The sequence below is a fragment of the Anguilla rostrata genome, chromosome 15 (assembly GCF_018555375.3).
Source record: "Anguilla rostrata isolate EN2019 chromosome 15, ASM1855537v3, whole genome shotgun sequence".
Taxonomy (NCBI): domain Eukaryota; kingdom Metazoa; phylum Chordata; class Actinopteri; order Anguilliformes; family Anguillidae; genus Anguilla; species Anguilla rostrata.
The window spans coordinates 23,821,901-23,835,388 of NC_057947.1; the positions used below are offsets into that span (position 1 = coordinate 23,821,901).

Here is a 13,488-nt window from a genome sequence, read left to right on the forward strand (position 1 = left end):
TTTGCTGTTGTGACAGCAAACAGCACCAAGGGCCAGACATAATCCCAGCTGCTTTCTGACACCTTTCCAGAATCGTCCATTTCAGCAGTTGAAAGCACTCACCTCACAAGAGCGCTGTGAACAGTTGAGTTCCCGCCCCCTGCCTCAGTGTCGCATTACTGCGTGCTCTCACGGTTTCTTTATGCGTCTCTGCGGGGGTTCTGCAGGAAGTCTATATGTGCACCCACGCTCCGAGCCTGACCACACGACGGGCAGGTCTGCAGGTCCGCAGGCGTGCTGCGCAGGTCCTCATTAATGGCGCTAACACGCCAGCAAGCACTGGGTGAAAGGAGAATACCTTCTGCTTGCTGTTACGCGGGGCGAGCGGGAGAGCTTCACACCGTCATACCGCCATTGAGAAATACCACGCCATTCAGGTATAGCGCTTTAATCGGCATGCTAACATCATGTCTGAAATTCCACTGCTCATAATTGGCTACGTACGCGTAGCCTATGTTATCAGAAACGTTACAAAAGCAGCTTTGCTCTTGAGACTCACTAGTAACATTCAAATTCCGTCTAACGGTTTAAATTGACATGAACGCTTACTGAATGAAAGAATGAATAAAACAGCGTGTAGTCTTATCATTGCATTTAAAATATGCGCTGCAGGGAGTCCTTTCAGGACAAAGAACAAAAGGTCAAAATGCAGGACTGGCCCACACAATCTGGTCACCCTTAGAGTCAACAGAACAGCAAAAATTGCTTTAAAACATTTAGCCTATTATGCAAAAAATAATCAAACCAAAGTTATTGCCACCACCAAAGACTGCAGGTTACCTCATTTAAATCTGGCTTTCTCTTACCAAAGTGGTACAAAGCCAGCATACTGCCATACTAGAGCTGTCACATTTACCAACAAATCCTATCTCTCACTCTCATCTAACCCATTAGCCAATTAGATCACTGGTAACATATTAATGGCAATTTGACCCCGCAACATCGCTAGCCCTGTGTGGATCACAATATCATGTTTGTATACTGTTTAAAGGAACGCTCATTAATGCATGCACTCCAAAAGCGTTCTGCAAATAACAACAGCCACGTTCCTAGCGTCAATTCTGCTATGACGACAAAAACAACAACAATGATTATGAAGGCACGATATGGGAAATTATAGGCCGGCATCCATCAAGGATATTTATCTGCTCATATTAGCTAGGTACAGAAGCAGACAGCGGCCACAAATGCAATCAGCAACCCAACATCCACATTAATGGAGGAAGTAGATCAGCACAGACGTCAACTTACGAAGGAGAAAAGTACCTGATTTTATTTTTATAGCTAAATATGTCAACTTGCTTACTTTATTACTTGGCAGACTGCATGAGTCGAGAGACAGACTGGGTGTCTGTACAGCACTGTTTGAGTCTGGCTGGCAAAGAAGGATTAATTAAAATTTGATTTTAAAATAAGAGGCTCAAACGATTAGGCTTCTTTTTGAGCATGATATTTTCACTTCATTTATAGCCCCAGCAGTGCTTCAAGCACATCAGCTCTGCAGCATGCATGTACTGCGGCATCACATCGGACATAATCTCAGCATCTGTCCGATACTAATGATTAATATTTCATTTAGCCAAAACCACTACAGCCCCCACACCAAGTTGTGCATCGCTGTGCATTTTTTAAATAAAAACAACAAAACTAATACCAATGACAAGAGCAACAACAACACTACGTATAATACAATGGATTGCATTTTGCAGCACCTTTTATAAGCTGCAAAGCTCTTCATACTACACAGTAAATGGGGGAGGCTCATCTCAACCACAACCACCGACCTGGGTGATGCGCAGCAGCCATTTTACACCCCTCATTAGACGAGCTGGGCAGAGAGAGAGCATTATGGGCCAGCTGTGTCACAAGCAATGCACTGACGGTCCTCCTATGATTTCAATGCTCACACACTAAGCATCTGGTACTGATACAAATCAGATGAGCTATTGGGTGGCTCAGTCTGTTAAAGCACTGTTCCAGGGTGTGGATGGCCCTTAAGTCTGGCATCGAACCTGTGCTGATGTGGGTTGCCCCGTGGGATGCAGTGTAATTGCCAGTAGCGTCACACGGGGAAAGAGGGGTTCCACCTCATCCCAGAACGCAAACTGATGGAGGGTGAACACAGTGGAATGCGACTGGGAGGGGGACAGAGACACTCGGTAATGCATGCAGACTTGCATGCATTGAGACATTTAAAGTGCCCACAAGCAAAGACGTCAGCCTATGCACACTTTCCAAATTTATAAAGAGGAACAGAGTACAATTTCCTGGCAACGGCGAGTCATTTATAGACGCCAGAGATGGTTGAACACACAGTGTCAGTCCTGTAATAGATATTCACCTCAAGTCTGCTCCTGTTTGGCAGCCTGCTAAACGGTTTCGCTAACTGGTTAAATGTAAACCCTCACGCAGCTTATTTAAACAACATGGTCTCCAAAGGGTCAATATCAAATCCTTTTATAATGAGCAGTGGTATAAGAATTATATTGCTTTCAATATGAATAAAAAAACAATTTAAAACTCACTACTGACTAAAGCAGGCTTAATATCACAGAACTCGATTTTTCGAATGATGACCACACAGGACCTTTAAAAATGCATTGGTTCTACATTTCACATGACAAAGATGAATGCCACGCTTTCATTCTCAATCATTTAAACTCGTTCTTACGAGCTGCTCACATTGTTTAATATGCCAATTCCTCTCTACAAAACTGGTTTGCATTAGGAAGTTGATGACAGGGAGCTAGGTAAGCCTGCTGAAGCCTTGTTTACCCCTTCCAAAGGTTCGCCGAGAGAAAATGGGAGCTACATTCCGGAAGCATATGGAAGCACAAGCACTTGAGTCCTTGACATTTCAATCAAATCGACCTTCTCCAAGACTTCAAACAGGCCGAAACGTCGCACAGTTAGACCATTAAAGCCTCTGTTGGGAAACAATAGCGTAGGAGGCATTCACATCACATTACAGTCTTTGTTTAGGGGACCATTTCTCCTGCCTCCACATCGAAGGAAGTTTGGTAAAGTGTGTTTATCTTTTCCCTTTGTCTGTTATTGCTGTCATGAATACACAAAATAAATCAAACTGAAGACTCGGACTCCAGAAAAACTAAACGCAGTCAGTGGAATACGCTTCTCACAGGGCACAAGACATCGAGGGAGCAACGGAATATTGCGATAACAAAATATGGGGTCTTCCATTAAAAAACGCAATAACAGTGGCAAAGATACTCCAGGGAAATATGGCAAATATCATTCAATGGCTTTATGAGGCCATTCTTCAAAGGGATTTATCATTAGAACTGCCCCTCTGGGCAACAGGGATGACAACTGTGAACACACGTTCATACGTTTCTTTCCCAGACGTTAGACACTGATGAAGGCAGGCTATCTAAGTCAAAGATTACATTTATTTGTCAAAGATAAGACTGCGACCCCTTTTGTTTTCGGCTGTCTCATATCGCCTCGTTAACATGCACAGGGGAAGTCGTCTGATAATGAGCCTGCAGCATGTTTTGTTTCGTTCCAGATTTTTCTGTGGCTACGGGATCAATTTCCGAAACACAAATATGCTCTTCAGGCTCCTAGCACGCTAGCGTTCATAAGCTCTACTGCTGACAAGTGAATGATACTCAAAAAGGCCCAGCGGCAGTTATTACACACTAGCCCTGATCAGACCTGGGCCAAATAACTATCTGACATACTTTAACCCTTTAGGCGCTAACAATTTCCTGCAAATTACTGCCATTTTAAAATAAACATCTTTTCACCAATATTTAAAGCAAAATTATTATTTTATATGACTGTACATTTTGGTTGTAACATTATTCCCTGAAAATTCTCTGGGATTTCGATGAGTGTTTTCACCAGCATCTAAACAGCTGGACTAAAGCATTTCAAAGTCATATTTGACCCAGGTCTGGTTGCTACGTGCTGCCAGTTGGAACTGAGCCGTTCATGTTCTACATATGCATATTAGCACTGCCTCTGCTACGGTTACACATTCGGTTGTTAACTGAAACATGAACAGTTCAAGCCCACCCAGTGAGAAAAGCGTTTCGTTTTAAGCATGTTATTTGGAGCTGAAAGAAAGTTTGACAGCTTTGGAGGAGAGGGCACCATCTACAAGTCTCTGTGCTTATTTTAGTGGGAGAAGTCATGTGTACTTGAGCAAGGTTTGGCACTTTTCCAGGACCCGTTCAGCCTGAGCGATTGTGAGTATTTCTGTCGGCCTCCTGCAGCTGCCCAGTCTGGTTCAGTCGGTTAGCGCTGCACTCACCCCTCATTTACATCAGGCTCCCCGGTACACCTTCACCATTTCCATTTATGACATCACTCTCATCCCTGATGCCACTGGCTGATATGCACAACCGTCTGGCCTTTCAGATTCATTTTGGGACGGGGTTGTACTCGATATCCATGCCCCCGATAAATGTAACTGGGTCGCTCTGATGCTGTGGCATTCTGGGAAGGGTTATAATGGCAACAGGAGTGCTGGTTCAGCAAAGAGGGACGGAACCTGGCTCAAAGGTAAGTCAAATGATAGAGAACTGGATCAAATCAAAATGTATATATATAGTGCATTTCACAAACAATTGTAACAATATGCATTACAGACAACTCTGGCCTATTGTGTGATGCATGAAGACACAGCTCACCTTGGTCTGGCCTAAAGTAAATCAAGAGGAGGTAAAAGTTACTGCGGTCTTCTTTCATAATGCTGCTGCTCACAGTTGCATCCTTTAGGTCAGAAACGAGAGCTGCGCGTTTCCTGTGCTCGTAAACGGGTCGGTCCTAAAGCCCAGCACGCCACAACGACACGCTATCGTCCCACAGATGCTGTGGCCACGGTAAGCCCCCGTGGTTGTGTAACGCACAACACGCTTTCATTATCTGAAAGCACCTCTTAACCGTTCGCAGGGTGCTGGCCGTTATGTAAGCGGTGATGTTTGGCGTGCAATAACCAGGTTTCCCCTGATCCTGCGGAGCCACCTCGCCTTCTCCCCCGCTCAGCGCCACGCGCCCGCCCCACGCCCCCCGCTCCCCCCCGCCCCCCGGCGTTCGGCAGAACGCCACCCGTCCCATTAAGGAACGCGCAGCTGCCCGGGGTTACGGTGCATCCGTTGCATTTTTTTTCCATATTCATCGGTTCCTGGGAACAGGATTTGCCATCTGTCAAGCAAGGGATCAGAGGAGAGCCTCCCAAGGCCTCGAGAGCAAACATGACCCCCGTCCGCGCGGACGTGCGGCGGGCCGCGGCGATTAATGCGCGGTGAGGCCTCAGAGTGGCCATATCTCTGCCCATCATCATCATCATCATCCCCGCTACGGTCATAAGCCCCAACGCTAGCGTAGAGCGAGATTCAGCCTTCAGTTGTGGGGTTCACCTGAAAGCTGTACACCGCAGTAGGGGGATCCCCGCAACTAAGACGGACACCCTGTCCCAATATTTGGTACCATCGATCAAGCAAAATTTTTCATTAACACTCAAATAGCCACTGTCGAGTAAGTAAACACTCAGATCTGGCCAACATCTCTACATCCTTGATTTAGTTAGTGACAGTACCAGTTACTGCATCGCTGTTTTAGTCAGTGACAGTACCTAACACTACCCCTAACCCTAACCCCCAACTACAACTGCAGCCTTCTGTTTTCAAAGGTGAATTGTGTGATTCTATCTGCTATCACGCGATCATACATCAGAGGCTGAGAAAGCGTAAAAGGCAGGACATTCTGCTCTAAGCCGTAACCAAGGTGATGAGACCGAGCATTCGAACATGAGCATATCTGTTGAGACACGAGCCTGCAGTATTTTCCTTGCTGGGGTTTGAGTGTGGAGAGCCTGCTACAGCGCTACACAAAATGGAAGGGAACAGAAATGTTGGGAGCGAAGGCTCCGGCCAAGTGGCACGTCATCCTTGTGGGGCACAAACATATCCAGGCAGTGCTAGTCAGATAACCCCACTGCCAGGACTGCAGAAATGCTACGGGCTACAAACTGAATTTACAAAAGAAAATGTGGTAAGATAAGCACTAAACTGGTACACGGGGGAGATGCGTTTTCCCCAGAGTTTTCACTAAGTACCTTTGTGCGTTTTTGAGAGCCCTGGCCTGAAAAAAATTGCACGTTCCAAAACACAAGGCCTGCTTTAAATAGGGTAACCCTGTTGCCCTCTTGAGCAGCCCGAATCCAGTAAACAAGCAAGAGTTACAATAAGCGCATCCATCTCCCGGCTTGGCAGGGTTCACTTGTGACTACTTAGGGCAATTCAATTTAAAAATGCATGAGGGAAGAGACGAGCAGTGAGCTCACCTCTGCCAGGAGCTCCACTGAACGGACACCCTGCTCAATTGATTGGTAAATGCTCAATCCCATCTGCATCAAGAATCAAATCATTGGGTTTGAGATCTGTCCCATCTGGTGCATTGTGGGAGACAAAGCATTAAGCAAGTGCTTATTCCTGAAGCTGAGAATCACACTGCTTCCCCTCCTGTGAGAAGCAATAAAAAGACTAATTTACAAAATTAATATGGTAGCCGGTTAATTTGTTTTCGAATTAAAGTGTTATCTACAGATAAACGAGCATGCACAAATTAAATAAAACTTTCAGTTAGTCCAATTCATTTCAGGTCTGCCCATGAAAGGCCTTGTTCTAGCTTTACAGAGCCCCTTCCTTTGCATGGCCCATGTCCTTTACATAGGCACACTCCATTTACACAGCTGGATACTCACTGAAGCAAATCAGGTTAGGTACTTTGCTCAAGGATACAACAGCTATGCCCCACCTGGGATATAGCCCAGCCACATAACAGTAACTAGCGCAACTCCAAAACTGCACCGCTGCCCCCTTCAACACTACTGAAAAACAAGACATTACATTACATTACAGGCATTTAGCAGACGCTCTTATCCAGAGCGACTTACACAACTTTTTTTTTTTTACATAGCACTTTACATTGTATCCATTTATACAGCTGGATATATACTGAAGCAATGCAGGTTAAGTACCTTGCTCAAGGGTACAACGGCAGTGTCCTTACCCGGGATTCGAACCTGCGACCTTTCGGTTACAAGCGCAGTTCCTTACCCACTGTGCCACACTCCGTCCAGGTTAAAACCTAGTAGCCTATATGGCTGGACCTAACACACGTGATCCGGCCGACCAATGGTGTAACTTCATCACTCACTCACTCACTCACAGACATTCGCGTTTGTAGGGCTGGCCCCGCTGTTGCGGTCCAGCCAAAAACATTTACATCACACAACTGTGCTGCAAGCTTTCCTGTGCCCTCCTGAGATAAGACAATAACAAAGAATATGGAGTATTCTGGGTCGGGACGGACGGAATACTCCATTCACAGAAGAAGACTCTTTATTTGAACAACGTCTGTTCTATGCACAAACTGTTTCAATACAAAGCAACCAAGTTCACATATTTTGATGACAGTGACCATCAATGACCACTCAACGACCTTACAATGGACACAATTTACTTTCCATGGCATGTAGGCTAAAGGTAGCTTTTTCGCAAATGCATCACAGAAAAAAGCAGGCCACATGGATTCCAGGGTAGGTTTTATGGGCTTTTCTCAGGGTTAACATCTGCCCAGATGTTAATAAATATGTTCCTAATGCAAGCTTCCGAAACGTATTCATTGTGAAGAGATCCCAAAGGATCTGCGAAATCTGACATTTGACTTTAAATACAGAAAAGAACCTACAGAAAGGAAGTAATGGCCAATCATGGCAAATGTGTGCAAAACTGTAAGAAAATAATTACCTGGCTAACCAACCATATTTGGCAAATTACATGTTATGATATTTATACATACAGTAGCTATAACTAGGGTGCACGAAGACAAGCTGTTAACTAGCAGCTCCCTAGTTAACATTTTAACGACACTATTTTTGCATAAAGTGTAAATATTAAAAATATTACACAAGGGAATGCGGTCTAACCAGCAAGGTCAAGCCGACGCAGCAAACTATGGCTTATATATAGAAAATACAGCTTACATACATAAAACATATAAGCTACTTAAGTAGGACGTATTAGTATTGCAGGTGACAAAATATAGCCGGGTGGTCCGTGTACAGCCACAAATACACAACAAGCGACAACAAAGACGTTCAAATAAATGCAGCAGGCAACATGTAATACCCCGCACACAAAAAAATCCAGTCTAATCACAAATTGAAACCAATAATCCCTCACCGGCGACAATCAAAAAAGTGTAAGGTAGTACGTTTGCTTAATAGCAATCAATCGTTTCACCGACATTCTACATTCAGCTAACAGTTAGCTAGCGTTCGCTACCTTGCATCAATTTCAGCCAGGTTACCTAGTTACACAATGTGATGATCCTGGACAACTGCTAACTGGTTAGACTAAGGTGATCAATGCAATGCATGTTTTCTTACCTTCGATGGCGATGACATGCTCCCTAATTTGATTCTGCAGAATCGGCTCCTCAACTCGCTCCAAGAGTTCGTAGATAGAGTAGATGTTCGGATGGACGGATTCAAACCTCTGGATTTCGGCTCGAATTGCAGCCGAGTTGGCAAGGTGTTGCTGGTAATTCATTTTAACAGTAGTGTTTGTCCTTTAATTGTTCTCAATCTATGTCCAAATAGGTAGCTAGCCCTCTACCTAATAAGAGTTTTTACAGTTATTTAGTCAGCTAACATTAACTAAAATTTCTTATCGATTAGCTTGGTCCTGACAGCTAGCAAACGCTCCCAGCTGGCTAGCTAGCTGGCTGTTGATTGTAATGTTTGCTACCACCGTAGCCAGCTAGCTAGGTGGCTAGCGCGCAGAGACAAGTGCAGTCTTGTATTCTTTGCTAATATTCTGCTTCTCAGATGTTAAGTGCCTCAGAGAGGGTGCACGATGTTGTAATTCCAAACAGCAGATCCCAAAATAGAAGCCCTAACGCTGGGGAAAGAAACTGCGCCCCCCTGGTTCCAGTTCCTCGGAGCGACAGTGTTCCACAGTCGGCCCGACCTAGCTTCCCCATATCCACTCCCGAATTTCACACAGATTACAGGGACAATAAACCACAAAACATCAAGCGTTAGATTTGCATCTATAAAAGTAGAAAAAGCTATGAAGGCTACGCTCTCGAGTCCCTTATGCGGAGTAGCAGGCCCTCCGACTCCTGGCTAGCTAGTGCTGGACAAGGAGGCAGAACTCCTGGTGACTCAGCCGACCCCTTGTCATGCCTAGCAGTAAACTAATCTTGTTTGCTAGTTGGGGAGCTAGCACTGGATAGCGACTCCAGCTCCGATTCGGCCCCACATGGTACCAGCGTATGGAAGACTACATATGACCACAACAATACCAGCTACTAATTACAATAGCAACTACAGTATTTCCTCTCCCTGATCCGTATGCAGTGGATGGGTGGAATTTTCTTCCTCCAATGTCTGACATCACTGCGCCTGCTCATTCCTTGGACGTCTCCTAGCATTTGTTCACGAGGATCAGTGCTGCGCAGGCGCTGCGTAGGACCATGTTGCCAAATAATGTATGTGTGACTTTGGGATAGCTATTGGAATTAAGTCCTGGTTACTGGTAATCATAACCACTTGCGGCATCGTTTCAACTACAGATCATGCCATATCTAAAGATCGTTTCGTTATGAACAGAAGTAGCCCACACTGCCAAGTATTGTTACAAAACAAGTGTTGCTTTTAACTTGGCTACAGCCATACACATACTAGCCAGGTCTATTGAAGGGGGTGCGACAGATTATTAATTAACCACTCAACTAGGCTTTATGTCTTTTAAAACAATGCGTAATCTAAATTCCCAAGAGGTAGATTTTGTCCGTGCTAAATTAGGATAGTGTACAGATCTGCTGGAGCAATGGTAACTTCAGGGAGCGTCCTTGGTATATAAATATTAACGTAATCCAATAGCACTGTTAACATTGTATGTGAAGGAGTGTTAGTTTAACCTAACTCTAACTTGTTCTGCAAAACGAACTATATAGTTGATCATTTGTTGCAACTGTAGTTCAAAGGCTACTTCATTGTTGTCCACATTAGCATCTAGCTTTTCGCTTATTTATATAGGCTACAGGAATGTCACAAATAGTTTTGCATTTTCATCAGGCATATGTCAAAGCATAGCATTTGAAGAATATAATTATACAATATGTTTTTTCAATATTTTCTTTTAAAACTATATATTACTATTTCGCTTGCTTAAAGCTTTTTTTGTCCTTACAGAAGACAGGCACTGTCGTGAAGGTGTTCATGGGAGCCTATGAATGGATTGCACTTATTTAATCATTTTGCATGTGAATTCAGTAAACAAAAAGTAGGCTACTGATATAGAAAATTGCTCATAAACTTTGGAAATTTGCTAAATATAATCTTAATTGTTTATAGACTATTGGATTAAAAAAAAAAAAAACTAAGCTTAAGCTTTTTCACGTAAGATTGTCCATTGATACAATGTAAGCCTGGAATTGTGAAGTAGCATATATTAAAAACACAGGGAATAGTCCCAGATAAGTAGTTCTGTAAGAATAATAAAAGAATGTATTATTATTATTATTATTATTATTATTGTTGTTGCTGTTGTTGTTGTTGCTGTTATTATTCGTTTTCGTTATAAGTATTGATATGGAAGGGAGAAGCGGAAGCTTGGAATGATTGTTAAGCCATGATTCATTTCTTCGCCGCATATAAAAACCTATAAAACCTCGCATTTTCCCAACACCCGCCTCCTAGTGGTGCAGCAAGCTATATGCACCTATCAGAACCAAAGAGCTGCTCTCCCCGTCTTTCGAGGCAACTACAGTCGAAGCACACCTTTTTATGCTTCATCTGCCTGCTTTTCATGCTTGTCACTCGGAACCTTCACAGATCCTGACGTCTCGCACATCTAGCAACTGATCACTTAGACATAAGTGAAATCAGAGCTAGCATAAAAATGTTGGATATGCACTACATGCTGGTAGCATGTTGTAAAGTTACACTCATGGATAGGTCACCGTTACATGTTATCCGCGGATTTAGATTTCTATATTATCATTGATTATCAGCTTTGCTCTCATTTACTTTGTTTATTTGTGGTTTTGTGTTCCTGTTGCCTTTGTTCTTGCTGTGATACACATTTTAGAGTGTCCTTCCGCAGTGACCTTGAAAGTCCTTCTAGTCTACATTTTCTTATCAGCACAACCCTGATAAGTCTGGTTGAAAGAAAAAGAGGCCAAACCAATTGAATTCAGTTGCTGCTTGGATTTTTTCAACTCAATATCCCTCCTCAGGTGGCAAGGCATCCATCAAATCAGGGACACACCTCTGTGTTATAAATCAATCCATTAAAATATCACTGATCCATTAATCATGAAATACAGAAAGATATCACTGTTTTTATGGAATTAGTGAAGGAATTACTCATATTAGAATGGACCTTGTCAAATAAAACATATTCAATATTCGATACATGTATTATTTTAGGTGCATATTCCAACTGAAATAACCTGTGGCTGACCAGTTGGTTGACAATTAATATTATAAAGAATATTAAAAGGACGACCCTTGAATTTGCCTGATATTTACACTAAAATAATGGATTTGGTTTTAAGACTGAAGAGCTCATGAAAGTTTGAGGAAATCCCTTGTTTTTATAGACAGTATATCCCTCTTTTGTGCAACAGCATTTTCCCTATGACCCCATAGTCTTTGATAATCATGACCACAATCTTTCACAAGCGGGGAATCATATATATTGTTAGACTTTTAGACTAAATCTACATTCCTGTCTATTATGCATCATGAAGCACAGGCTCTGAGGAAGCAATGTACAGTACTCTGGTTTTCAGGCTCCATTTCAATTATGGAAATACTTTACTTGTCTCATCATGTCTGAGAATTGCTGACTTTTACTAGCAAGCTAACTGCGAACAGAATAGGTTTTGGATAACATTTGACATTTGCTATGGTGGCTTTGTTCCCTGACCCAAACCATCCACAGCTTAGGCTTCAAAACAGAGGCTTCATTGAGTTTCAAATACAATCAATTTCTTACAGAGGCTAGACAATAATGTAGGTGTGTGTGTGTGTGTGTGTGTGTGTCTGTGTGTGTGTATGTGCGTGTGTGAGCATTCTTGTCTGCTCATGTGTGTGCATGTGTGTTGACATCACACGGTATTTCAAATGTTAGCATTCTATTGGTTTTTATAATATTTTATAGTAGGAAATGTTTTTTTCCCCACTCGACTTGAATTTAAAATGCAAAAGGAATTTCATTAAAAGAAACAACATTAAATATTTGTATACAGCAATTTTACAAATGGAAACTGAATATCAACTTTGTAAGAGTCAGACATGTCTAACCCTTTGGCTGATGGAAAAAGCTCAGTGAAAACCAGAGCTGGTTGTTTCTCTGGTTTGCTTTCAGGATGCTGATAATGTTGACAAAACAAAATCCATTCCTTAAGCTCCCCCCCCCCCCTCCATCCCCACCAACGCACCCAAACAAAATTTCCCTTTATCAACCCAAACCACTCTCCGCCCTACAACACTCCACCTCAACCCTTCCCCATACACACATTCGGACCAACTCCCCTCCACCCAAAGAAAAAAGAAACCTCAATCATAGACACATTTAAATTGAATTAAACCAATGAAAGAAAGAAAAATATAAGGATCCACCTATGGTCAAGAAGTGCTTTGTATGACCGCCATAAGACTTGCAGCACAAGTCTCTTTTTTGCCCACCACCACCTCCTATTTTGGAGATCAGCTTTGTATTATTACACAATTACGTTTGTAGCTTCTTCAACTGCATGTACACAACTGTTTTTGCTGACGTTGAATAGGCTTTTTTTCTTTCCTACAGATTTCAGCGTGTCCCCTGTGAGATTCTTTACTGTTATACAATTCGTAATGATCTATTTTCATTTTATACAGTTTAAGAGTTCTTTTGAAGGGATTTGAAATGGTAAAAATGTAGGTAAGAATGGGATACATTCTTACCTTATAGTAAGAATATTATCCATTTATTTTATGTCTTATTTTTATATTATATTTCCTTTTAGGAGACGTTTTCACAGTCTTTCCATATTGTCCAGTTGAGTGGTTTGTCATTTATTATAAAGGTGGGCTCATTTCATATTGGTTCAGTTTGTGGTTTGTTATATATTTTAAAGGTGGGCTTATTTCCCATTAGTTAAGTTCGTGCCAGTGTCTGCAAGGATGGCGTTTTATATTTCAGCCACTTTCTCTTTTGTTGTGCGTCAATTGCCAGGTTGTAGAAGCAGAATTTTCATTCATTCATTTATTTATTTATTTTTGCAGGCTGCAGACCAATTAGGCATTAATGTTGGAGGACAAAAGCCAGTGTTTTAGCTCCCCCTTCTGGTCAGGATTAAACTTATATAACAAAATCCCAGGTTATGTCATTTGTAGCCTATGAATATTATCTTATTTTG

The 13,488-nt window shown here is 42.5% G+C and overlaps 1 protein-coding gene across 3 annotated transcripts in view; it reads right to left on the reverse strand.

Moving 5' to 3' along the window:
• Positions 1 to 9,512, reverse strand: part of agap1 (ArfGAP with GTPase domain, ankyrin repeat and PH domain 1) — a 148,181-nt gene extending 138,669 nt beyond the window's left edge. Inside the window, exon 1 of one of the 3 annotated variants that reach the window (XM_064311740.1) lies at positions 8,462 to 9,512. In XM_064311740.1, the coding sequence (XP_064167810.1) occupies positions 8,462 to 8,624 (163 nt within the window). In that variant the 5' untranslated portion in view covers positions 8,625 to 9,512. The remainder of the gene's footprint in view (positions 1 to 8,461) is intronic. The other 2 variants (XM_064311741.1, XM_064311743.1) reach the window with 2 other exon arrangements.
• Positions 9,513 to 13,488: the final 3,976 nt, after the last annotated feature.